At 43.5% G+C, this 23,401-nt stretch overlaps 3 protein-coding genes across 3 annotated transcripts; 2 read left to right on the top strand and 1 right to left on the bottom strand.

The window, feature by feature from the left end:
* Positions 1-2,525: 2,525 nt before the first annotated feature.
* Positions 2,526-4,159, top strand: LOC147632380 (pentatricopeptide repeat-containing protein At4g30700-like). The gene is made up of 2 exons (XM_086807188.1): positions 2,526-2,985; positions 3,119-4,159. The coding sequence occupies exon 2, from the start codon at positions 3,195-3,197 to the stop codon at positions 4,053-4,055; it is 861 nt and encodes a 286-aa protein (XP_086663314.1). The 5' UTR covers positions 2,526-2,985; positions 3,119-3,194; the 3' UTR covers positions 4,056-4,159.
* Positions 4,160-5,901: 1,742 nt separating this feature from the next.
* LOC147632379 (pentatricopeptide repeat-containing protein At1g06140, mitochondrial-like) lies at positions 5,902-9,427 on the top strand. Its single transcript, XM_086806964.1, has 6 exons — positions 5,902-6,648; positions 6,802-7,901; positions 8,432-8,459; positions 8,570-8,899; positions 9,015-9,144; positions 9,234-9,427. The coding sequence occupies exons 1-6, from the start codon at positions 5,902-5,904 to the stop codon at positions 9,425-9,427; spliced, it is 2,529 nt and encodes an 842-aa protein (XP_086663090.1).
* A 7,003-nt stretch (positions 9,428-16,430) lies between these two features.
* LOC147632378 (pentatricopeptide repeat-containing protein At2g03380, mitochondrial-like) lies at positions 16,431-21,415 on the bottom strand. The gene is made up of 2 exons (XM_086807187.1): positions 20,890-21,415; positions 16,431-20,756 (listed from the first exon to the last, which is right to left on the bottom strand). The coding sequence occupies exons 1-2, from the start codon at positions 21,043-21,045 to the stop codon at positions 17,391-17,393; spliced, it is 3,522 nt and encodes a 1,173-aa protein (XP_086663313.1). The 5' UTR covers positions 21,046-21,415; the 3' UTR covers positions 16,431-17,390.
* Positions 21,416-23,401: the final 1,986 nt, after the last annotated feature.

The raw sequence follows: 23,401 nt of genomic DNA, 5'->3' as shown, positions 1-23,401 counted from the left end.
TTGCCCTACCCAAGCTCACCGAGAAGCTCAAAATGATTATCGTGATGTGTGCATGAGTAATGCACGTGTCAGGTGCATGCGCATGGGTTGGTTCCCACCCGAACTTTTATTCAAATCGGACTCAGTGGTTCTGCTGTGAGCGAATCGGCTCAAAATGGAATAGGTGTCTAAGATGGGAGACACACGCACACATGTTTGGTTGATGGACACTCCAATGTATCATTGAGGGGGAGTGTTGAGAGGTAGCGGTTGTGGTTGTGCAATGCTACATTGATATGGGTGATGGGTGAGTTGTGGAACACCTCGATTAAGAGGGGGTGTTGAGAGATGTAATCGTGGTGTTGTGTGTATGCGTGAAAGCACCCTAGAGGTGTAAGATATTGTGGAAAGATAAGAATGCCACATGTAATATTGAATGGTGTGTGAGTGTTGACCAAAAGAGTGGAAAAGAAGTTGCCATTTAGATGATAACATGTAAAGTGGGATAAGGCTAGAGGGCCTATATCATTGTATGGTTCATTGGTGACATGCATATAGAATTGAGTCTTGAGTGTGCAATCTATCTCTCTCTCTCTCTCTTATGGAGTTCTTAGTGTGGTATAACCCACCTTAATTATGTTGCTTAATCTACGTCTATCACCATGATCAATCCCATTTTAGTATTGTTTAACAAAATCCTCCTCAGTCATACTGAAGGAGTAAAACAAGCTATAAAACAAGTTGCAGGTCTTCTATAGAAGAAAGTGCCACCATAGGTTGCTTCTTGCTGGTCTAAGAGAAAGTACCAAAACCAAACAAAAAATAATTTCCAAAAACTGATTTGTTGGAATCACAATCTCTTACCCAATCTGAATCACAGTAACCTATAAGAGTGTCACCTGATCTATAAGTGATGCAGCACTCAAGAGTACCTTTGATGTACCTAAGTACTCACATCCCTTGCTTCTAATGACTTTCTCGTGGCTTTGCTAATGTCCTTGTTTGTAACTTGAGAACCGGAACATAACAGTAAGATACTGGAATCGTCAGAATGCTAGATCGTAAGTCTTTAGTCGCATCTCCTCCTCAAGCAACATAGCACTAAATTCTTTAAATGATAGAGGTAAGCTAAAACTTTGAGATAGGTACAATGTCATGGTGTTTTCCACCCGTGCACTCTCAAGCAAAGCTTAGATAACGATCTAGAGGGTGTGGATACTCACAAGCATTGGATACCTTAGCTTGCGAGATAACTATGTCCATATATAGTTCTATAGGTGGCGTGATAGGTGCATATACAACACTGGTAATTACGTGGCATAGACACCTTCACTGCCCTCAAAATACAACCAACCCACCATCATCCCCATACTGTTAGGCCAAGGGCTCCTGCCCCGAACCCCCACCAGGGGGCTGGGGTTTCGCTGCCGTGAGGCCCAGCTAACACTTGAACCCTTGACTATCTCCTAACCACTATCAATGGTCACAATAATGACCCCATTGGCATCTAAGCCGAGGTTCCTACCAAAGATACATGTACCAATGATGGCTTACCTTCATAATGGGGGTCTTTACAAATATCTACCAAACATCGATGTGAGATACATGCTGAGAGAGGTGGGCATTGAGTTTACACTAATAATATCATCCTATACTACTACATATGCTTACTATGTGTGTATCTTACTTGATTTGGTCTTTATGTGTATCTTCCGTGCTTTGATGCATCGTCTTACACTACTATGTATGCATACTATTTTGTGTATCTTGATATACTACTACGTATGCATACTATGTGTGTATCTTACTTGATTTGGTCTTTGTGTACATCTTAGATGCATCTTCTTATACTACTATGTATGCATACTATTTTGTGTATCTTGCTTGGTTCGATCTTTACATATATGCTATGAAATGCATCTTGTTGTCAAAGTTTGTATGTTGATCAATTTCATGTTGTTATTTGGATTAGAATTGTTTGATTTTCATAATGCAAGGAGTGTGAATCAATGAAGTTGTATGCTATATGGTCTCAACAACGAGTCCAGAAGCTAAAAGAGATCAAATACTCTATACATAACATTTTGGCATGTTTAAGACTCGATCATAAAAGTTAGGCTTTAGATTGTTCTTACATGTTTCTTTTTCTAATGGTGTCAAATGGATCCTTTCCCTATGAGAGAGACATGTGGTGGATCTCGCTATGTAGTATAAAAAAACATTTTCCCTTTCTGCTATGTGTTGGATTAAAGTTAGGCTTTGGATTGTTCTTACATGCTTCTTTTTCTAATGGTATCGAATGGATCATTCCCCTATGATAGAGACATGTCGTGGATCTTGCTATGTAGTATAAGAAACATTTTCTCTTGTGGGAGAGGGGACGCAACTTTACCCCTTCCTACTATGTATTGAATGCCCCTTGTGTGTTAGTAGTTATCTTGTGGTGCAAGGTGTCCACAAGACTAGATTGTCCTTTCTTACACTATTCTATTGTCACACGAGAAGCTACTCTTGCACTCTACTCCTGATCTTAGTCATCTATTTTGATGAACTTTAATTTTGTTGTAATGAACTTTAATTTTGTTGTGTTTGCTCGTGCGGGTTGCGCTCTCGCAGCGGGCTCATTTTCGCTCGGGAGTATCTTGGACTTTGCAGATCCGCAGACTCGCAAGAGCAACGAATTACACGAGACCCAAGAGCATGTGACAAAGTTGGAGGCTGGAGCTTCCTATAGAAGGGATGATCCGATGATGTGCCAAATGGGTGCTGCGTGGGAGACCGTGCTACACCACCTCCTCTCTCCCCTAGGCCGCCCTTACGCAATCCCATCGTCGTAACATAGCGGAGGAGATGGAATCGTTCGCCAGTTGCTATCCGGCGCAGGTAGCTCAAGGAGTAGTCGGAGGAGGCGGCAGCTCAACCTCCTCAATAGCACGTACTGAGCGGCAGAGATGGAAGGAGGAATTCAGGGATCCCGCCCAATGGTGGGAGAACCGAAAGAGCAAAGTAAGTGTGGTGGCATCTGCGTTTTTGTTTTGTTTTGTTCTGCACGGCAAGCAAGCGGTCCGTTGACGTGCAGGAAAGCTCTCTAGACCGGGGCTGGGTCTGCTGATGTCCTTTTGTCCATTGTATTGCACAGGCGTACCCAAGGGCCCCAGATTTCGATCATAAATCTATGGACGGACAGCTTGGATAGTCCAAGCTGGGTTCAAGACATGCTAAGAAGAAGCCAGAGAACAGAAGAGTCTTATGCCATTAAGGAGATGCACAAAGCACACGAGGAAGTGAAAAACAGCAGCAACAGGAGCAGTGGTGGTGGTTGGGAGATGCATAGCTTAGAGGAGGCACTCACCTCTTTGGAAGAAGGGCTGTCACCCCAGCCTTCGGTTGAGAACATTGCATGGGTCTTGCACAAGTGCACAAAGGAGAGAAACCATGCATGTGCGATGCAGTTGCACGCCTTCATGCGTAAAAGTGGGCTGGAGGTCCATCCATCACTGGGAAACCACCTCGTCTTGATGTTGGTGGAAGTTGGAAGCATGTCCGATGCTCAGCAGGCTTTTGACAGGTTGGTGTATAGGACGAAGTACTCCTGGAATTCTCTTCTCACAGGTTATATAAGATGTGGGAAGTCACACCACGCTTTCATCTTGAACAAAAAAATGCAGGAGGATGAATTTGTACATCCTAGGCCGAATACATTTGTGGCCCTACTGAAGGCTTGTGCTGAGCTAAAAGATCTGGAAAGAGGCTGTGAAATACATGCTGACATTGCCAGACAGGGGTTGCTGGAAAGAGATGATGTTGTTGGCAACACATTGGTTAGTATGTATGCCAAATGCGGCTCGCTTGCAAAAGCACAGCAAGTGTTTGACAAGCTTCCAGTTCAAAATGTGGTATCGTGGAACACACTGATTGCAGGCTATGCCAAGCACAGTCGTGGAGAGGAAGCACTAAAGTGTTTTGAACAGATGCAACATGATGGCGTCACTCCAAATGCTGTCACCTTTATTTGCAGCTTAAAAGCATGTAGCAGTTTAAAGGCCATGGACAAGGGCCAAGAAATGTTGGGGTAAAGGCGTTATGCCCACCCTTATAGTGTGTACAAGCCCATAAGTTATAGTACATAGTACACTTAGTACTTTTAATGTACTAAGTGCACTATGTGTACTAGTGCAATATACATGTGTGATAGGGGAGTCACACACTCATGCTTTTCATGAGTTGACTTATCCCCACAACTCTCTCTCTCTCTCTCTTGCTTCTCTGTGTATGTCTCCCATGAATGAACTCTAAACCCTAATTCAGGTTTCTCCCCATCAACTGGTATCAGAGCCTAGTGGTCCCTCCCTCTTCTCCTTGCTGATTTCTGGTCGTATTCAGCCCCATCAACTGGTCGCCTGCTTCCATCAACTGTAGAAGGTCGCAGACAGGCTGGGCGAGCTCGTGGCACAAGGCAGCATTCGCAGGAGCCGATGCAGGTTAGCCAGCGCACCAATTCGCAGGAGCCGATGCAGGTTAGCCAGCGCACCAACAAAGTGCACTAGGCGGGTTCTGTGCAACACAAAGCGTCGACTTGAAGCGTGAGCGAGCGCTGGGCATAGAAGGCGCTAGGCGAATACACGGCGCCTGCAAAATCTGCAGGCGAAGGCAGCATAGCGAGCGTCAAGCGAGTCAGCTGGCGCTAGTCGTATAGTTGCGATTTGATCGGCTGGCGCAGCTTCTGGGCGAGAGGGTAGCACTCCATCAGGGTCAGGCGCCACCCGACTCAGGCGTGTCAGGCGCCACACGCTAATCGTGTAGCGTGGCTGAGGCAACGAGCGAAGCTGCAGCAGCCAGGCGGAACAGGCATCTTACAGCCGGAGATGAAAAGGGGCCTCACCTCTTCATCGCCAGCAGAAGGAGAAGTCAGGGCCGAGCCCCCAGCAACAGCGTCTGCCATCTCAACTAAGGCAGCATAAAAACAAAACCTGCAACGAGTCAGCAAGAAGAGCCCCCCCCTTTTCACCTGCAAGTATCAGAAATCAACACACAAGTCAGGATCAATCAAAATCGACTCCTGCAAACCTCAAATTCAGCCTGAAAATCAGAAAAGCATGAGTGTGTGACTCCCCTATCACACATGTATATTGCACTAGTACACATAGTGCACTTAGTACATTAAAAGTACTAAGTGTACTATGTACTATAACTTATGGGCTTGTACACACTATAAGGGTGGGCATAACGCCTTTACCCCAACAACCTCCCACTTAAAGGCAAAGTGCCCTTAAGTAAAGGAAAAGAAAAAATCAGCATGTACATGATAATATACAAGGCCATATCAAGGCTGAAAATGGCCTCATCCAATGCCCATCAAGTGTCTGCAATGAGCAAACCGCTCCGGAGGCAAACTCTTCGTCAACAGATCAGCCGGGTTGTCATCCGTATGAATCTTAACAAGCTGAATTTGCTTGTTCTCTATCACCTCTCTGATGAAGTGATACTTCACATCAAGAAATACATGCTGAGATTGCCAGAAAAGGGTTTTTGGAAACAGATCTACGTGTTGGTAATGCATTGGTCGATATGTATGCTAAATGTGGGTTCCTTGCAAAAGCATGTGAAGTATTTGACAAGCTTCCAATTAGAAACGTGGTCTCATGGACTGCACTAATTGCAGGATATGTTGAACACGGGCGTGGTGAGGAAGCACTGGACTGTTTTGAGCAGATGCAACAGGAAGGTGTCTTTCCTAATGCTGTAACATTTGTTTGCAGCTTGAAAGCTTGTGGGAGCATAGGGGCCATAGGCAAGGGCCAAGAAATACATGCTGGGATTGCCAGAAAAGGGTTGCTGGAAACAGATCTTCATGTTGGCAGCTCCTTAGTTGATATGTATGCCAAATGTGGCTTCCTTGCAAAAGCACAAGAAGTGTTCAACATGCTTCCGGTTCAAAATGTGGTCTCATGGACTGCACTAATAGCAGGATATACTGAACATGGGCATGGTCAGAAAGCACTCAATTCTTTTGGACAGATGCAACAAGAGGGTGTGCCTCCAAATGCTGTCACGTTTGTTTGTAGCTTGAAAGCTTGTGGCAGCTTAGGAGACATAGACAAGGGCCGAGAAATCCACACTGAGATTGCCACAAAAGGGTTGTTGGAAAGGGACATTGTTGTTGGCAATGCATTGGTTGACATGTATGCCAAATGTGGCTCACTTGAAGAAGCGCAGGAGGTGTTTGACAAGCTTCCAATTAGAGACATGGTCTCATGGAATGCACTAATGGCAGGATATGCTCAACATGGGCGCGCTAAGGAGGCACTGAACTGTTACGAACATATGAAATCTGAGGGCTTCTCTCTGGATGCGGTCACCTTTGTTTGCAGCTTGAAAGCTTGTGGCAGCATAGGAGCTAGAGACAAGGGTGGAGAAATACATGCTGAGATTGTCAGGAAAGAGCTATTGGAAAAAGATTTTGTTGTTGGCAACGCTTTGGTCGATATGTATGCTAAATGTGGCTTGTTTGCAAAAGCAAAGGAAGTGCTTGATAAGCTTCCAGTTCGAGATGTTGTCTCATGGAATGCACTAATGGCAGGATATGTTGAGCATGGGCATGGTGACGAAGCATTGAACTGTTTTGAACGTATGCAACTTGAGGGTGTCACTTTGGATGCTGCATCCTATGTTTGCAGCTTGAAAGCTTGTAGCAGCATAGGAGCCATAGACAAGGGCCGAGAAATACATGCTGAGATTGCTAGAAAAGGCCTGTTAGAAAGTGATGTAGGTAATGCATTGGTTGATATGTATGCTAAATGTGGCTTGCTTGCGAAAGCGCAGGAGGTGTTTGACGAGCTTCCAGGTCAAGATGTAGTCTCGTGGACTGCACTGATTGCAGGACATGTTCAACACGGGCATGGTGAAGAAGCACTAAACTGTTTGGAACAAATGCAACTCCAGGGTATCTCTCCAGATGCTGTCACATTTGTTTGCAGTTTGAAAGCTTGTGCCAGCATACGAGCCATAGATAAGGGGCAAGAATTACACAGTGAGATTGCCAGAAAAGGTTTGTTGGAAACAGACAACATTGTTGGCAGCACCTTGGTCGATATGTATGCCAAATGTGGCTTTCTTGAAAAAGCGCAACAAGTGTTTGACATGCTTCCAGATCGAAATGTAGTGTCATGGACTGCACTAATTGCAGGATACGCTGAACATGGGCGGGGTGAGGAAGCACTGAACTGTTTTGAACAGATGCAACTGGAGGGAGTCGCTGCAGATGCTGTCACTTTAATTTGCAGCTTGAAAGCTTGTGGCAGCATAGGAGCCAAAGATAAGGGCCAATTAATGCATGCTGAGATTTCCAGAAAAGGGTTGTTGGAAAGGGATCTTATTTTTGGCAATGCATTGGTTGATATGTATGCCAAGTGTGGCTTGCTTGCTAAAGCTCAGGAAGTGTTTGACAAGCTTTTAGTTCGAGATGAAGTCACATGGACTGCACTAATTGCAGGATATGCCCAGTTTGGAGAAAGTGAAAATGCTTTTCATATCTTTAATAAAATGATACAAGAAGGTATAAAGCCAAGTGTGGCCACATTCATTAGTGTGCTTAGTGCATGCAGTCATGCAGGTTTAGTGGGTAAGGGCCAGACATACTTTGAGGCCATGAGCAAAGCCTATGGCATCATTCCAACTGTTGAGCACCACACTTGCATGATTGATCTCCTTGGCCGTGCAGGCCAATTAGATAAGGCGATAGCGATGATTAAAAGTATGCCATTCCACCCTGATCTTGTGGTGTGGCATATTGTGCTGGGCGCTTGCCAAAAGTGGGGCAATGTGGAGCTTGGAAGACAGGCCTTTGAACGTGCAGTGCGATTGGATGTGAAGGATCCTGCAGCTTATGTCCATATGTCTAACATCTATATAGATGCTGAAATGTAGATGGATGCAAACGAAGTTGAGGCAATCATAGTGGAAAAGCGAGCATGGAAGAAGCCAGGACATTGTTGGTGGACTGATGACAGTGGAATTGTTTATTGATTGGGATAAAGGGTGTTCCCAAAGAAAAGATCTTTCCCTCAAAATGAGAAGGGTTTGTCCAATGGGTGTCGCAAGACATTTTCAATGATGCAAAGAAAGAAGTGTTATGTGAGCACATGCTCTAAGTAATAGACCCAAAAAGACAACCATACATGTAAAAAATATTCAGGATGGTATGAGCCCTTGTCACCCTCCCCTTGGTGGAGCTTGGAGGCCTTCTATCAGATTGATTTTCACTGCTGTCAGCTATCAGCCGCCTCGTTCAGCCTTTCTTCGTAGTTTACTGCATGTTTGGCATCCTCTAAGACGGTGCCTCATTCACCCAGAGCCCACTCTTAGAGAGGAGATTGAGTGACAGCCTATCCTATGGAATCCCCACATCAGAGACGCTTCTGGGCACATGATTGGTGGGCTCGTTGGGATGCAGGTCATGCTCGCTCTATGCGGACGTGCAGGTCTGCATTCAGTGACATATCCGACCCTAGTCTTTCCCAACGCGTTGGAGGAGGTCTCATTTCCGTGCATGTTTGACGGACCGCGATTGATGAGGCTATTCGTTTTATAGTGGCTGTTCAGATTGGATCATCACTTTGAGGGGGATTCCAAGCCCTTTTGGCATGCCCAGTTCTCAGTGACGACAGGAGTTCCTCTCATGGTTACCACAGGAGTTTCTGGTTATGGAACCTCTTATTTGGGTGACAGAGGCCAGTTACACAGGATTGATCCTCCTTCAGTCCCAGAGATTGATACGCTTAGATGGTGGCGGATTAGGGTGGTTGCCTCTTGTGGTGGCAAGGGGTGGTTTATTGACCCTGTGTTGATTGATTCCAGTTTATGTGAGTACACACTGTGGATATGGGAGAACCGACCTTTGGCTGACTGGGATTGGATCCAGGTGAGTGGTTTTGGCCTCCATTACAGCAAGGCCAAGAGCCAGTTCCCTTCTTTCAGTACACTGCCAAGATTGGGCATTGCGCATTGCTCAGACAGTCCACACACACCCTTTCTAGAGCCCCTCATTGGCATGCAGAGGGGATTTCTCCGGTTTTCTTGGAGAGATTTTGGAGGCAGCTTTGGGATTCGTGGAGACCACACAGGACAACTTACTTTATGTGGATGCTGGCACATGCTGGTCTACCGGTGGGTAGTTGGCTAGTGTAGATGGCATTCTTGGCACATGTTCAATCTGCTCAGATGGGATCGTGGAGACTCATCATTGTCTTTTCCAGTCCTCTCAGATGGTGTGGACAAGTGTTTCTCGGCTTTTCCTACGGATTTCTTCGGACCTCAGTTACATTACTTGGGGTGCATTTTGCTGGTTGCAGCCATGTGGTTTTCTGATATCCCTCGTCATGTTCTGCATTCACAGGAATCATTGAATAGCTCAGAGACGTTTAGTATCATAGGCGCTATTACTGGCTAGTGCATTTGGAGGGGTGGCCACACTCTTGGAGGAGAATCTTCTTTCACTCATCAGATTTTGGTAGATATTTGGTCCGACACTATTCACATGCTTCGTGGTGTTGAATGGGACTATCTGATGACTCTCTCCTCTCAGTCTGGTGAATTGCGGAGAGAACATTTCTTGGAGACCTGGAGTCATCATCAGATTTTCTTCCACTTGCAGGGTGGTTTCCCACGGTTGAAGTGCATTCCTCCACAGTGGTTTATGTCCCGCATCTCTTATCTTCATCCTTGGGATTTTGTATACATGGGGGTATGAAATAAGGAATTCATAAGGTAGGACTAGGGATAATAAAGAATCGGTTCATATCATATAAGAGTGTATATGGACGCATGAACTTAGGATAATAAGGCCAATTAACTTTAGAATAATGAAGGTATTTTGGAAGCTCAACAAAATGAGGTAGATATATGAAAGAAGGGACTCTTAGGAACAATGTTTAGATAAAAGAAGATTTTTGCCCAGTGGGAACACCACTTTGGGAGAGAGAGGGGGATTTACTTAGAGATTACCTCGAGATGAGGACATCTCGAGTCTTTTAAGTGGGGGAGAATGTAATATCCCTCCCAAGCCATGTAACGATTCTCTTTTAATATAGGTTTCAAGAAGAAAGAGAGTGCACTTCGAGAGAGACTATAAGGCTAGAAACGTAAAGAAAGTGATAGAGTAAAAATATTAGTTTCAAAAATCAAAAAAGAACTAAGAAGATAAGAATAGATCTATTAAGAGATAAATATCTCCAAAAATAGAATTTCAAATTTAGGTGATAGGAGGTCATATTTAGAGTACTTTTACATATTTAGAGTCCATGCACACTAAAAATATAGAAAAGCAACGCGTTTCTAAAGATGGCGCGTTTGCGGTCCGCGATAGCTTGTAGACTAGATGCCTTTCGATTCTTTTAACTGGTTATATGACCATATTTTGAGTTTTTATCAAAGAATTATGACCGAAACAATTTACTGGTTCTGTTAGGGTCTCTACACAGGAAAACTATAAGAAGGTAGCAAGTATCCTCAAGGTAATTCTAGACCTTGAGATGTATATATCCTTTCATTTTTATCTAATCTCTTAGAAGATAAGACTAGATTTCTATGGTCTTTCGGAGGAAGAGACCACTACTCCATAGTTTTCTTTTAAAGGAAGAATAGTATGCCATAGCCCTATAAGAGAGAAAGCTACTTTGCCATAGTTTTGCCATAGTCTTTCAAAGAGAGAAGAGTCAGAGTACGAGTGAGAGGACATTAAGCTCGGGGATGGTCGGATAATTCCATTTCTATGAGAACGTATTAGGAGACTCTTCATTCTCATATTTCAAGTTCTAAAGCTCTTGTTAACAAGCAAAGGCAATGATAAATGATAAATTTTTACATAATTTCTATAAGGCATATATATTTTTTAGTTTTTCAATTATATATCATTCTTGGGGGTTGAGGTATGGCCCTGGCTTTGGCCCTAGCTTCTCGATTAATTGCTAGTAGTGATCTATTTAATTGATTTACTAGTTAAAGTTTAATTAAGATAAAAATTATTATAGAAATACTATAATGAATTATTGAAAAAAAAAGTTTTTTCCTTGATTTCTATTGATATGTTTGTTGGTTTCATTACTATGGATATGTTTGCTGGTTTTATTGCTAATCTGCAGGTACATCTTCTCCCCTACTTCGCTAACTCCGCTCTAGGCTTGCATAGTAGGTGGTGGAGGCAGTAGTAAGCCCAACAGTCGGCCTAGGGTAATCCCCTCCTATGCCACTGGGAATTGAATTTCACCCCACGAAGGGTGGACATGTGATTATGATGCTACCTAGTTTTGCGGGCCCAAGCTAGTGTGGTGAATTGGCCCACCTCATGAGTAGATGTCCCCTCTCTAAGGAGCGGGAGGGTTTGGTACAAGTGGCGAGACCTAAGGGGGTGATAGGCCGGCTTGGCCCTCGTCGATTAGTCGATGAGACAAGGGAGTATGGTCCGTGAGGTATACCCAACTGGTTAAAATTGAAGATTTAATTCTAGATCATTGGTGGATTGGTATGGTTTGGATATATCTATGGACATGAATATGGAAGTCTGGAATTGGCTATTGACCCAGTTTCAGGATCTCTTTTGTGAACATTTTGTTATAGGAATTGTTTGATGTAAATATTCTCAAAGGTTGTTTTAAGGAACATTGTGTAAGATCCCTAATTAAGGAACATGTTTTTATATGTTTTACAGTGTGGTAAGACCTAATTAGATAACAAAAATGATTGGGTGCTTGGGTGGATGGATGCCTCGATGGCGTTATCCTATGGATGGGTGGACCCGATGAGTTGGGTAACTTTCTAACATAATTATTATTTACAATCCATAATAGAATAGCGCTTGAACAAGTTCCATTTTAGGAGAACGAGTCAGTGGTCTTGTCTCATAAAGAAAAGAGGAAAAAGGCATTGGTTTCCATGTACCAAGTACGGAATTATTTCATTCTCGATCACACACATTGAGTGCCGATTGATCAGAGGAATAGATTTCGATTAGAATAATTACGTTTTCCCTATACGAGATAGAGTTAGGTCCTTTCGTTGACTCGTATCCTCGTATTTCCAAGAGATCGAGGTGTCGTCAATCGAAGACAAAGAGGACTTAGCTGCCTATCAAAAGGATTTCCCTTGAGCCTATAAAGCGGGGACCTTATAAAGTATGTGGACGGATGCACATCACTGGAATAGTGAAGCAGACATCACTCCAAGCTACTTCTATGCAAAGAAAGACTAGACTTTGTGTACTATTGTTGCTAAGAGAACCTACAGCTCTGATACCATGTAAGAATATGGCACACCGGGAAACAAATACATCAAGTACACTATACCATGTAAGAATATGGCACACCGGGAAACAGATACATCAAGTACCACCTGTATATTCACTCACTTCTTTAGGTAGCCAAGTTGGGTCACCAACCTGATGCTCTGATACTAATGTTACATGCACCGAGGTTGATTGTGATAATGCCCAACAAGGCCTTCTTTATACCTTTATGCGGTGAGATTCTTTAGCATCCAAATTCATAGAGTAGAGAGAGAAGAGAATAAGAGACTGAAGTAGACGACACCTTATTGGGTTCCAAATACCCACTGAAGGCTCCCCTGTAAGCAAGAGTATTTTCTTATATTATTCTTTGGAGAATGATGTACAATGCTTGAGAAAAATAAGTGATATGAATGCCCAACGCAAGGACAAGGAAGACCGTACAACGTCGGTTGAGTATCCACTAATTTTGAGGCACTACAATAGTAGCAGAAGACTCTTCGGGCTAGTGATGCAAGTCCAAATAGCTATAGGATTGCACATATGCTAGTTGAATGCTTAAGAGGATCTTCGATGTTTGCCTGAAATAAATAGGATGACTAGCTGCTGCTTGTACTGTTGAATACTTTGATGAAGACTGAATGATTAAATACTTTGATGAAGACTGAATGATTAAACTGCTTGTACTGTTGAATACTTTGATGAAGACTGAATGATTAAATAAGGAATGATGCATTGGCTTTTATATGCCAAAAGGTTGTAGGTCGACCAACAGAAGCTGTTGGCCAATAGCATATTGGATAAAAATGCTACTAAATAGCATTAAATGCTATAAAAATGCTGTGCATGAACATGACATGCTGCCAGCCCTGCTGGCTGGCTGCGCAGGTTCACATTATGCCACTGATGTCACCAAGGCAGCCTCTTCTATTGGTCGATAGGGACTGCAACATCTCGTATGCTGTCAGCTGTCTCATATTAGGGTTTATGGCTAAACGCAACCCCCCAATTAGGCTATCAACAACTGGCACACAACCATGGGCTAGCCTTTGGCTGGCCCATAGGCATGTCTTCTTGACCAACCATAACCCTAGTCTACAGTAGCAACACATACATAGATGCAGCAAGCAATAAAAGCACAACACTCAAAGCAGATTAATGAGAATGAGTGAAGTACAAGTGAAGCGACATGATAAGGTCACTTACACACACTCATAAGAGTGTGTACATACGCTCGGCGAAAAAAACTCCTAAAGAGGGAAAAAGAGACCGAGACTACATCCATACATTACTACCATTTAAATAGCTACATGTATGAGGTAGGCTCCCTGCTAGAGTGGCCAACCATCGAGGGAACCGCTCTTCCCCATTTTCTGTGTTGCCTCTTACAAGGGTTTTGAGCATGAACACTTAGCCTATGGCTGCTATTTTTAACTAATAGAAGGATCTCTTTCCAATGTGACTTGCTATATATAAAAGGTCAAAGGTCATTGTAGGGCATTCAGACGCATTGTTCTGAGGCACATCTTCCAAGCAGTAAACCAACATCTAGATCAGAGAAGATAGCAATTCCCATATGACAGCAGCCAGTAACCTTTTGCATATGCATCAACAATCATGCAAGAGCAGAACTAAGTTGAGATTTGTTAACATCATTGTATAAATTTACTGCAATTATACAGCGGTTTGAGTTTTTTGAGTTTGCGTTTTGAATAGCATTAACCTATGTTTTTTCTTCATGTTAATCATCGTTTAAGTCTTCACACATGTTACAATATGTTGGCACAAGCTTTCAAACTACAAACAAACGTGACAGCATCTGGAGAGATGCCTTGCCTGGAGTTGCATCTGTCAGTGCTTCTTCACCTTGCCCGTGTTGAATATATCCTCAATCAGTGCAGTCCACGAGACTGCATCCCGAATTGGATGCATGTCAAACACCTCCTGTGCTTTAGCAAGGAAACCACATTTAGTATACATATGGCAATCTTAGCATGTATTTCTCAGCCCTAGTTTGTGGTTCCTATGCTGCTACAAGCTTTCAAGCTGCAAACATAGGTTACAGCATCCAAAGTGACACCCTCAAGTGGCATCTTTTCAAAACAGTTTCATCCGCCCGTGGTCATCGTATCGTGTCATCATTGCATTCCTTGAACTCCAAGGCTTTTGCAAGCGAGCCATATTTATCATACATATCAACCAAAGCATTGACAACAACAAAATCTCTTTCCAACAAATCTTTCCCAACAATCTTAGCATGTATTTCTCCACCCTTGTCTGTGGCTCCTGTGCTCCCACAAGCTTTCAAGCTGCAAACAAAGGTGATCACATCCGAAGAGAAGCCCTCAGATTTCAGATGTTTGTAACAATTCAATACCTTAGCACACCCAAGTTGGGCATATCCTGCAATTAGTGCATTCCATGAGACTACGTCTCTAATTGGAGGCTTGCAAGTGCATTGCCAACAACAATGTTCCTTTGCCAACGGAGTTGTAGCCCAATGGTAGGTCTCACCCGAGATGAGGGGGCCTTGGGTTCAAGCCAGCCTCCCCAAGGCTACCCAAAGGCACCATCGCCTACAGCTGGGGCTCTCTACATGCCTACATGAGGGGAAAAAGCTCACTGATGCAGGACCTCTCTGTAGACAAAATAAAAAGCAATATTCCTTTCCAACAGCCCTTTTTTGGCAATCTCTGTGTTTAAGCTGCCACAAGCTTTGACTGTAAGTTCAAATGTTTCAGCTCTCGAATTTAATCACAAGAACTCATAAGAGCTATGCCCTAAGAAATATTTCACCTTTGACAAGTCTGGACTGCATCTCAAGGTATGTGTATGCTTCTTTGTTTTTCTCTCTACTGAGATAAAAATGACCTTACATGAAGTAACATACAAGGCATTTCATGAAAGCACACATGATCTGACTCCCTATCATCCTCCTTATCGGATTACAGATCGCATCTCTCTCCATCACACACATAAACATTTCAAGTGAAATGGACAATGGCTATTGAAGTTGCTCTATCATCACCAATAAATAGTTGCCACAATGACACTTTCCTTCCTCCAAAACATGGACGTGATTGGCATCTTCTTTAAGAATTTGTTGCTGCTCTATCTTGGATACAAGTACTGTAGCTAAATGCCATTCATTATAAACCGGGGGGTTTTTTTTTTTTTGGAGTAAAACAGGGATCTTATATTACCACAAAATCTCACACAAACATGCGCTAAAGCACCAAAAGATACAAGTGTGACCAACCGCACTCAAGGCAAAATTTATGCCAAAAAACAAAACCTATTCAAAACCCAAGGATGGAGATAAGAGATGCGGGACATAAACCACCGTGGAGGAATGTACTTCAACCGTGGGAAACCGCCCTGCAAGTGGAAGAAAATCTGATGATGACTCCAGGTCTCCAAGAAATGTTCTCTCCGCAATTCACCAGACTGAGAGGAGAGAGTCATCAGATGGTCCCATTCAACACCACGACGCGAGTGAATGGGACCAAATATCTACCAAAATCTCATGAGTGGAAGAAGATTCTCCTCCAAGAGTGTGGCCACCCCTCCAAATGCACTAGCCAGTAATAGCGCCTATGATACTAAACGTCTCTGAGCTATTCAATGATTCCTGTGAATGCAGAACATGACGAGGGATATCAGAAAACCACATGCAAGCAGAGATACCATGCTCGATGTGGAAAACTAAATCATCCGGAGCAGCCTCATATCCAAGATGCTGGCCTACCAAATTTGGCTGCAACCAGCAAAATGCACCCCAAGTAATGTAACTGAGGTCCGAAGAAATCCGTAGGAAAAGCCAAGAAACACTTGTCCACACCATCTGAGAGGACTGGAAAAGACAATGATGAGTCTCCACGATCCCATCCGAACCCACCGGTAGACCAGCATGTGCCAGCATCCACATAAAGTAAGTCGTCCTGTGTGGTCTCCACGAATCCCAAAGCTGCCTCCAAAATCTCTCCAAGAAAACCGCAGAAATCCCCTCTGCATGCCAATGAGGGGCTCTAGAAGGGGTGTGTGTGGACTGTCTGAGCAATGCGCAATGCCCAATCTTGGAAGTGTACCGAAAGAAGGGAACTGGCTCTTGGCCTTGCTGTAATGGAGGCCAAAACCACTCACCTGGATCCAATCCCAGTCAGCCAAAGGTCGGTTCTCCCACATCCACAGTGTGTACTCACATAAACTGGAATCAATCAACACAGGGTCAATAAACCACCCCTTGCCACAAGAGGCAACCACCCTAATCCGCCACCATCTAAGCGTATCAATCTCTGGGACTGAAGGAGGATCAATCCTGTGTAACTGGCCTCTGTCACCCAAATAAGAGGTTCCATAACCAGAAACTCCTGTGGTAACCATGAGAGGAACTCCTGTCGTCACTGAGAACTGGGCCTGCCAAAAGGGCTTGGAATTCCCCTCAAAGTGATGATCCAATCTGAACAGCCACTATAAAACGAATAGCCTCATCAATCGCGGTCCGTCAAGCATGCACGGAAATGAGACCTCCTCCAACGCGTTGGGAAAGACTAGGGTCGGATATGTCACTGAATGCAGACCTGCACGTCCGCATAGAGCGAAAATGACCTGCATCCCAACGAGCCCACCAATCATGTGCCCAGAAGCGTCTCTGATGTGGGGATTCCATAGGATAGGCTGTCACTCAATCTCCTCTCTAAGAGTGGGCTCTGGGTGAATGAGGCACCGTCTTAGAGAATGCCAAACATGCAGTAAACTACGAAGAAAGGCTGAACGAGGCGGCTGATAGCTGACAGCAGTGAAAATCAATCTGATAGAGGGCCTCCAAGCTCCACCAAGGGGAGGGTGACAAGGGCTCATACCATCCTGAATATTTTTTACATGTATGGTTGTCTTTTTGGGTCTATTACTTAGAGCATGTGCTCACATAACACTTCTTTCTTTGCATCATTGAAAATGTCTTGCGACACCCATTGGACAAACCCTTCTCATTTTGAGGGAAAGATCTTTTCTTTGGGAACACCCTTTATCCCAATCAATAAACAATTCCACTGTCATCAGTCCACCAACAATGTCCTGGCTTCTTCCATGCTCGCTTTTCCACTATGATTGCCTCAACTTCGTTTGCATCCATCTACATTTCAGCATCTATATAGATGTTAGACATATGGACATAAGCTGCAGGATCCTTCACATCCAATCGCACTGCATGTTCAAAGGCCTGTCTTCCAAGCTCCACATTGCCCCACTTTTGGCAAGCGCCCAGCACAATATGCCACACCACAAGATCAGGGTGGAATGGCATACTTTTAATCATCGCTATCGCCTTATCTAATTGGCCTGCACGGCCAAGGAGATCAATCATGCAAGTGTGGTGCTCAACAGTTGGAATGATGCCATAGGCTTTGCTCATGGCCTCAAAGTATGTCTGGCCCTTACCCACTAAACCTGCATGACTGCATGCACTAAGCACACTAATGAATGTGGCCACACTTGGCTTTATACCTTCTTGTATCATTTTATTAAAGATATGAAAAGCATTTTCACTTTCTCCAAACTGGGCATATCCTGCAATTAGTGCAGTCCATGTGACTTCATCTCGAACTAAAAGCTTGTCAAACACTTCCTGAGCTTTAGCAAGCAAGCCACACTTGGCATACATATCAACCAATGCATTGCCAAAAATCAGATCCCTTTCCAACAACCCTTTTCTGGAAATCTCAGCATGCATTAATTGGCCCTTATCTTTGGCTCCTATGCTGCCACAAGCTCTCAAGCTGCAAATTAAAGTGACAGCATCTGCAGCGACTCCCTCCAGTTGCATCTGTTCAAAACAGTTCAGTGCTTCCTCACCCCGCCCATGTTCAGCGTATCCTGCAATTAGTGCAGTCCATGACACTACATTTCGATCTGGAAGCATGTCAAACACTTGTTGCGCTTTTTCAAGAAAGCCACATTTGGCATACATATCGACCAAGGTGCTGCCAACAATGTTGTCTGTTTCCAACAAACCTTTTCTGGCAATCTCACTGTGTAATTCTTGCCCCTTATCTATGGCTCGTATGCTGGCACAAGCTTTCAAACTGCAAACAAATGTGACAGCATCTGGAGAGATACCCTGGAGTTGCATTTGTTCCAAACAGTTTAGTGCTTCTTCACCATGCCCGTGTTGAACATGTCCTGCAATCAGTGCAGTCCACGAGACTACATCTTGACCTGGAAGCTCGTCAAACACCTCCTGCGCTTTCGCAAGCAAGCCACATTTAGCATACATATCAACCAATGCATTACCTACATCACTTTCTAACAGGCCTTTTCTAGCAATCTCAGCATGTATTTCTCGGCCCTTGTCTATGGCTCCTATGCTGCTACAAGCTTTCAGGCTGCAAACATAGGATGCAGCATCCAACGTGACACCCTCAAGTTGCATACGTTCAAAACAGTTCAATGCTTCGTCACCATGCCCATGCTCAACATATCCTGCCATTAGTGCATTCCATGAGACAACATCTCGAACTGGAAGCTTATCAAGCACTTCCTTTGCTTTTGCAAACAAGCCACATTTAGCATACATATCGACCAAAGCGTTGCCAACAACAAAATCTTTTTCCAATAGCTCTTTCCTGACAATCTCAGCATGTATTTCTCCACCCTTGTCTCTAGCTCCTATGCTGCCACAAGCTTTCAAGCTGCAAACGAAGGTGACCGCATCCGGAGAGAAGCCCTCAGATTTCATATGTTCGTAACAATTCAGTGCCTCCTTAGCGCGCCCATGTTGAGCATATCCTGCCATTAGTGCATTCCATGAGACTATGTCTCTAATTGGAAGCTTGTCAAACACCTCCTGCGCTTCTTCAAGTGAGCCACATTTGGCATACATGTCAACCAATGCATTGCCAACAACAATGTCCCTTTCCAACAACCCTTTTGTGGCAATCTCAGTGTGGATTTCTCGGCCCTTGTCTATGTCTCCTAAGCTGCCACAAGCTTTCAAGCTACAAACAAACGTGACAGCATTTGGAGGCACACCCTCTTGTTGCATCTGTCCAAAAGAATTGAGTGCTTCCTGACCATGCCCATGTTCAGTATATCCTGCTATTAATGCAGTCCATGAGACCACATTTTGAACCGGAAGTATGTTGAACACTTCTTGTGCTTTTGCAAGGAAGCCACATTTGGCATACATATCAACTAAGGAGCTGCCAACATGAAGATCTGTTTCCAGCAACCCTTTTCTGGCAATCTCAGCATGTATTTCTTGGCCCTTGCCTATGGCCCCTATGCTCCCACAAGCTTTCAAGCTGCAAACAAATGTTACAGCATTAGGAAAGACACCTTCCTGTTGCATCTGCTCAAAACAGTCCAGTGCTTCCTCACCACGCCCGTGTTCAACATATCCTGCAATTAGTGCAGTCCATGAGACCACGTTTCTAATTGGAAGCTTGTCAAATACTTCACGTGCTTTTGCAAGGAACCCACATTTAGCATACATATCGACCAATGCATTACCAACACGTAGATCTTTTTCCAAAAACCCTTTTCTGGCAATCTCAGCATGTATTTCTTGGCCCTTGTCCATGGTCTTTAAACTGCTACATGCTTTTAAGCTGCAAATAAAGGTGACAGCATTTGGAGCGACGCCATCATGTTGCATCTGTTCAAAACACTTTAGTGCTTTCTCTCCACGACTGTGCTTGGCATAGCCTGCAATCAGTGTGTTCCACGATACCACATTTTGAACTGGAAGCTTGTCAAACACTTTCTGTGCTTTTGCAAGCGAGCCGCATTTGGCATACATACTAACCAATGTGTTGCCAACAACATCATCTCTTTCCAGCAACCCCTGTCTGGCAATGTCAGCATGTATTTCACAGCCTCTTTCCAGATCTTTTAGCTCAGCACAAGCCTTCAGTAGGGCCACAAATGTATTCGGACTAGGATGTACAAATTTATCCTCCTGCATTTTTTGGTACAAGATGAAAGCGTGATGTGACTTCCCACATCTTATATAACCTGTGAGAAGAGAATTCCAGGAGTACTTCGTCCTATACACCAACCTGTCAAAAGCCTGCTGAGCATCAGACATGCTTCCAACTTCCACCAACATCAAGACGAGGTGGTTTCCCAGTGATGGATGGACCTCCAGCCCACTTTTACGCATGAAGGCGTGCAACCGCATCGCACATGCGTGGTTTCTCTCCTTTGTGCACTTGTGCAAGACCCATGCAATGTTCTCAACCGAAGACTGGGGTGACAGCCCTTCTTCCAAAGAGGTGAGTGCCTCCTCTAAGCTATGCATCTCCCAACCACCACCACTGCTCCTGTTGCTGCTGTTTTTCACTTCCTCGTGTGCTTTGTGCATCTCCTTAATGGCATAACACTCTTCTGTTCTCTGGCTTCTTCTTAGCATGTCTTGAACCCAGCTTGGACTATCCAAGCTGTCCGTCCATAGCGACTCTTTGATAGATTTATGATCGAAATCTGGGGCCCTTGGGTACGCCTGTGCAATACAATGGACAAAAGGACGTCAGCAGACCCAGCCCCGGTCTAGAGAGCTTTCCTGCACGTCAACGGACCGCTTGCTTGCCGTGCAGAACAAAATAAAACAAAAACGCAGATGCCACCACACTTACTTTGCTCTTTCGGTTCTCCCACCATTGGGCGGGATCCCTGAATTCCTCCTTCCATCTCTGCCGCTCAGTACCTGCTATTGAGGAGGTTGAGCTGCCGCCTCCTCCGACTCCTCCTTGAGCTACCTGCGCCGGATAGCAACTGGCGAACGATTCCATCTCCTCCGCTATGTTACGACGATGGGGTTGCGTAAGGGCGGCCTAGGGGAGAGAGGAGGTGGTGTAGCACGGTCTCCCACACAGCACCCATTTGGCACATCATCGGATCATCCCTTCTATAGGAAGCTCCAGCCTCCAACTTTGTCACATGCTCTTGGGTCTCGTGTAATTGGTTGCTCTTGCGAGTCTGCGGATCTGCAAAGTCCAAGATACTCCCGAGCGAAAAAGAGCCCGCTGCGAGAGGAGGTCCAGCCAGCGGCATCGCGCAACCCGCACGCAACAAAATTAAAGTTCATTACAACAAAATTAAAGTTACGTAAGAGATATAGAAGAAGAAGAAGAAAGATGTCCTCAGTTCCAACCTCATCTCAAAACATATTGCTTCTTTGCTCGTGTAAATCAACTCTTAAGGCTCTAACGTTTAAGAACCTTTATGATATCTAAATTATATATATATATATATACCAATTTCAAAATTGCTCGCAAACTTTAATCACCTTCAAAAATTCATTGATGACATTAATTCTCAACACAATCCCCCTCTCTCGATGTCAATGCTACCACTTTGGTGCAAAGTTCAATATACATTCTCCCTCTCTTGATGATGAATCCGAAAAGTTCAAACCAAGGTTACTCTTTGTACTCGATGATGATGACGTTAATGCTTTATAAAATCTCCCTCTCTGGATGATGGCGCCGATTCTAGTGCAAAGTTCAAACGAAAGTTACACTCTACACTCGATCTGTGCTCACATAACCTGTTTGTATGGTAATTTTCCCAACTGAAACATAAAATCCTGGTTGGAGTTCAACATTGTCTTTAATTTTAAGGGATGAAATTTACATATTTTAGTTATAAATCTCGGAATTAATATGATTTTTAGAGATTTTTAGCTCTAAATCTCGATTAGGTTTTAACATTGCTTTTAGTTTTAAGGGTTGAAAAAAGCATTGTTTTCGAGCACTGCACTCGATAATGATGATGTTAATGCTTTGTACAGTCTCCTCTCTCGATGGTGGATGATGCCAACTCTAGTGCTAAATTCAAAGCAAGGCACTTGATAATGATGATGAGGAACACAACATCAAAGCTTGCACAGTCTCTGCATATGCACAACAAGGTTGGCTACCATCATCATTCCCTTATGACTTGTCTTCTCTCCTAAACTGCATCCATTGCTCAGGTTTATATATGATAATCTTGTAAGATACTAAAGATATATACATATATATATATGTATATACATATGTATATATGTATATACATATATATATATATATATATATATATACACACACAATATACATATGTACATATGTATATATATATATATATATATATATATATATATATATATATATATATATATATATATGTATATATATATATATATATATGCTCAAGTAGATGTGAAGGAGGAAGTGACCTTTTTGACATCGAATCCTGCAAATTGCGTAGTTGTGCATGGCCGTGTGTAAAATAGAGAGAGAAGGGCACTGCACACACACATAAGAATCGTTGTTGCAGACCTATCGCCGCACAATTTTGTATGGTTGTGTGCAGAGTAGAGAGAGAAGGGCGAGAGAGAGAGAGAGAGTGCACACTATTTTTTGAAGGCTGACTGAGAGCACGACTTGGGTTACTAGGGAGCTACCATGTGGACAGCTCTAGACCTGCCATGTGGGTGGTCTCCAATAAGGAATTAATAGAAGAGACATATCTTTTGGCTCGAGAAACATATTAACATATCTACATATCTAAGTAGTAGAGCGCTTTAATTAATGCTTATGATATAGATATACGGCATGATAGCCCTCTTGATTAAAAAAATAGATATAGATATACGGCATGATAGCCCACTTTATTAAAAAAATAATTCCTAATGTTCAATATTGCCATACATTGTTCTCTTCTTTCGCATTAGGGGTAATTTTTGATGTGAGGTTGCACCGATCAAAGAAAACTTTGATAACAGGTAATCACTTCAATTGAGAACTTTGCATGATGTCCCATTGCTTGAAGTGCACTTCAGCCTTTACGTTGAGGGAGGAAGACGACTTCTACTCATGCTCTCCTACTACCCATTAGTGAGGTTTTGTTGAGAGTGCTAAATTCAAACCAAGGCACTCAATAATGATGTTGAGGAACATAGCATCAAAGCTTGCACAATCGTGCGCACCAAGGTTGGCTACCATCATCATTCCCTTATGACTTGTCTTCTCTCATAAACTGCATCCATTGCTCGGGAATATATATGATAATCTTATAAGATATTAAAGATATATGTTTATATATATATATATATATATATATATATATATGTGACAATATTTTGTACTCAAGTAGATGTGAATC

Source organism: Cibotium barometz, chromosome 13 (genome assembly GCF_041138505.1).
Source record: "Cibotium barometz isolate CiBa-2024 chromosome 13, ASM4113850v1, whole genome shotgun sequence".
Taxonomy (NCBI): Eukaryota; Viridiplantae; Streptophyta; class Polypodiopsida; order Cyatheales; family Cibotiaceae; genus Cibotium; species Cibotium barometz.
Note: the sequence above shows the minus strand (reverse complement) of the source record. Positions and strands in the feature narration are given on the sequence as shown.

Bases quoted from the DNA above. Each gene is read 5' to 3' on its own strand.
- LOC147632379 (XM_086806964.1), top strand. From the start codon at position 5,902: ATGCTTCCGGTTCAAAATGTGGTCTCATGGACTGCACTAATAGCAGGA. The intron at 6,649-6,801 runs GTTTGCAGCTTG...GCGAAAGCGCAG, and splicing joins CTTTGGATGCTGCATCCTAT to GAGGTGTTTGACGAGCTTCC. The intron at 8,460-8,569 runs GTCTGCATTCAG...TTCGTTTTATAG, and splicing joins CGCTCTATGCGGACGTGCAG to TGGCTGTTCAGATTGGATCA.
- LOC147632378 (XM_086807187.1), bottom strand. From the start codon at position 21,045: ATGGAATCGTTCGCCAGTTGCTATCCGGCGCAGGTAGCTCAAGGAGGA. The intron at 20,757-20,889 runs GTAAGTGTGGTG...TGTATTGCACAG, and splicing joins GGGAGAACCGAAAGAGCAAA to GCGTACCCAAGGGCCCCAGA.
- LOC147632380 (XM_086807188.1), top strand. From the start codon at position 3,195: ATGCTAAGAAGAAGCCAGAGAACAGAAGAGTCTTATGCCATTAAGGAG.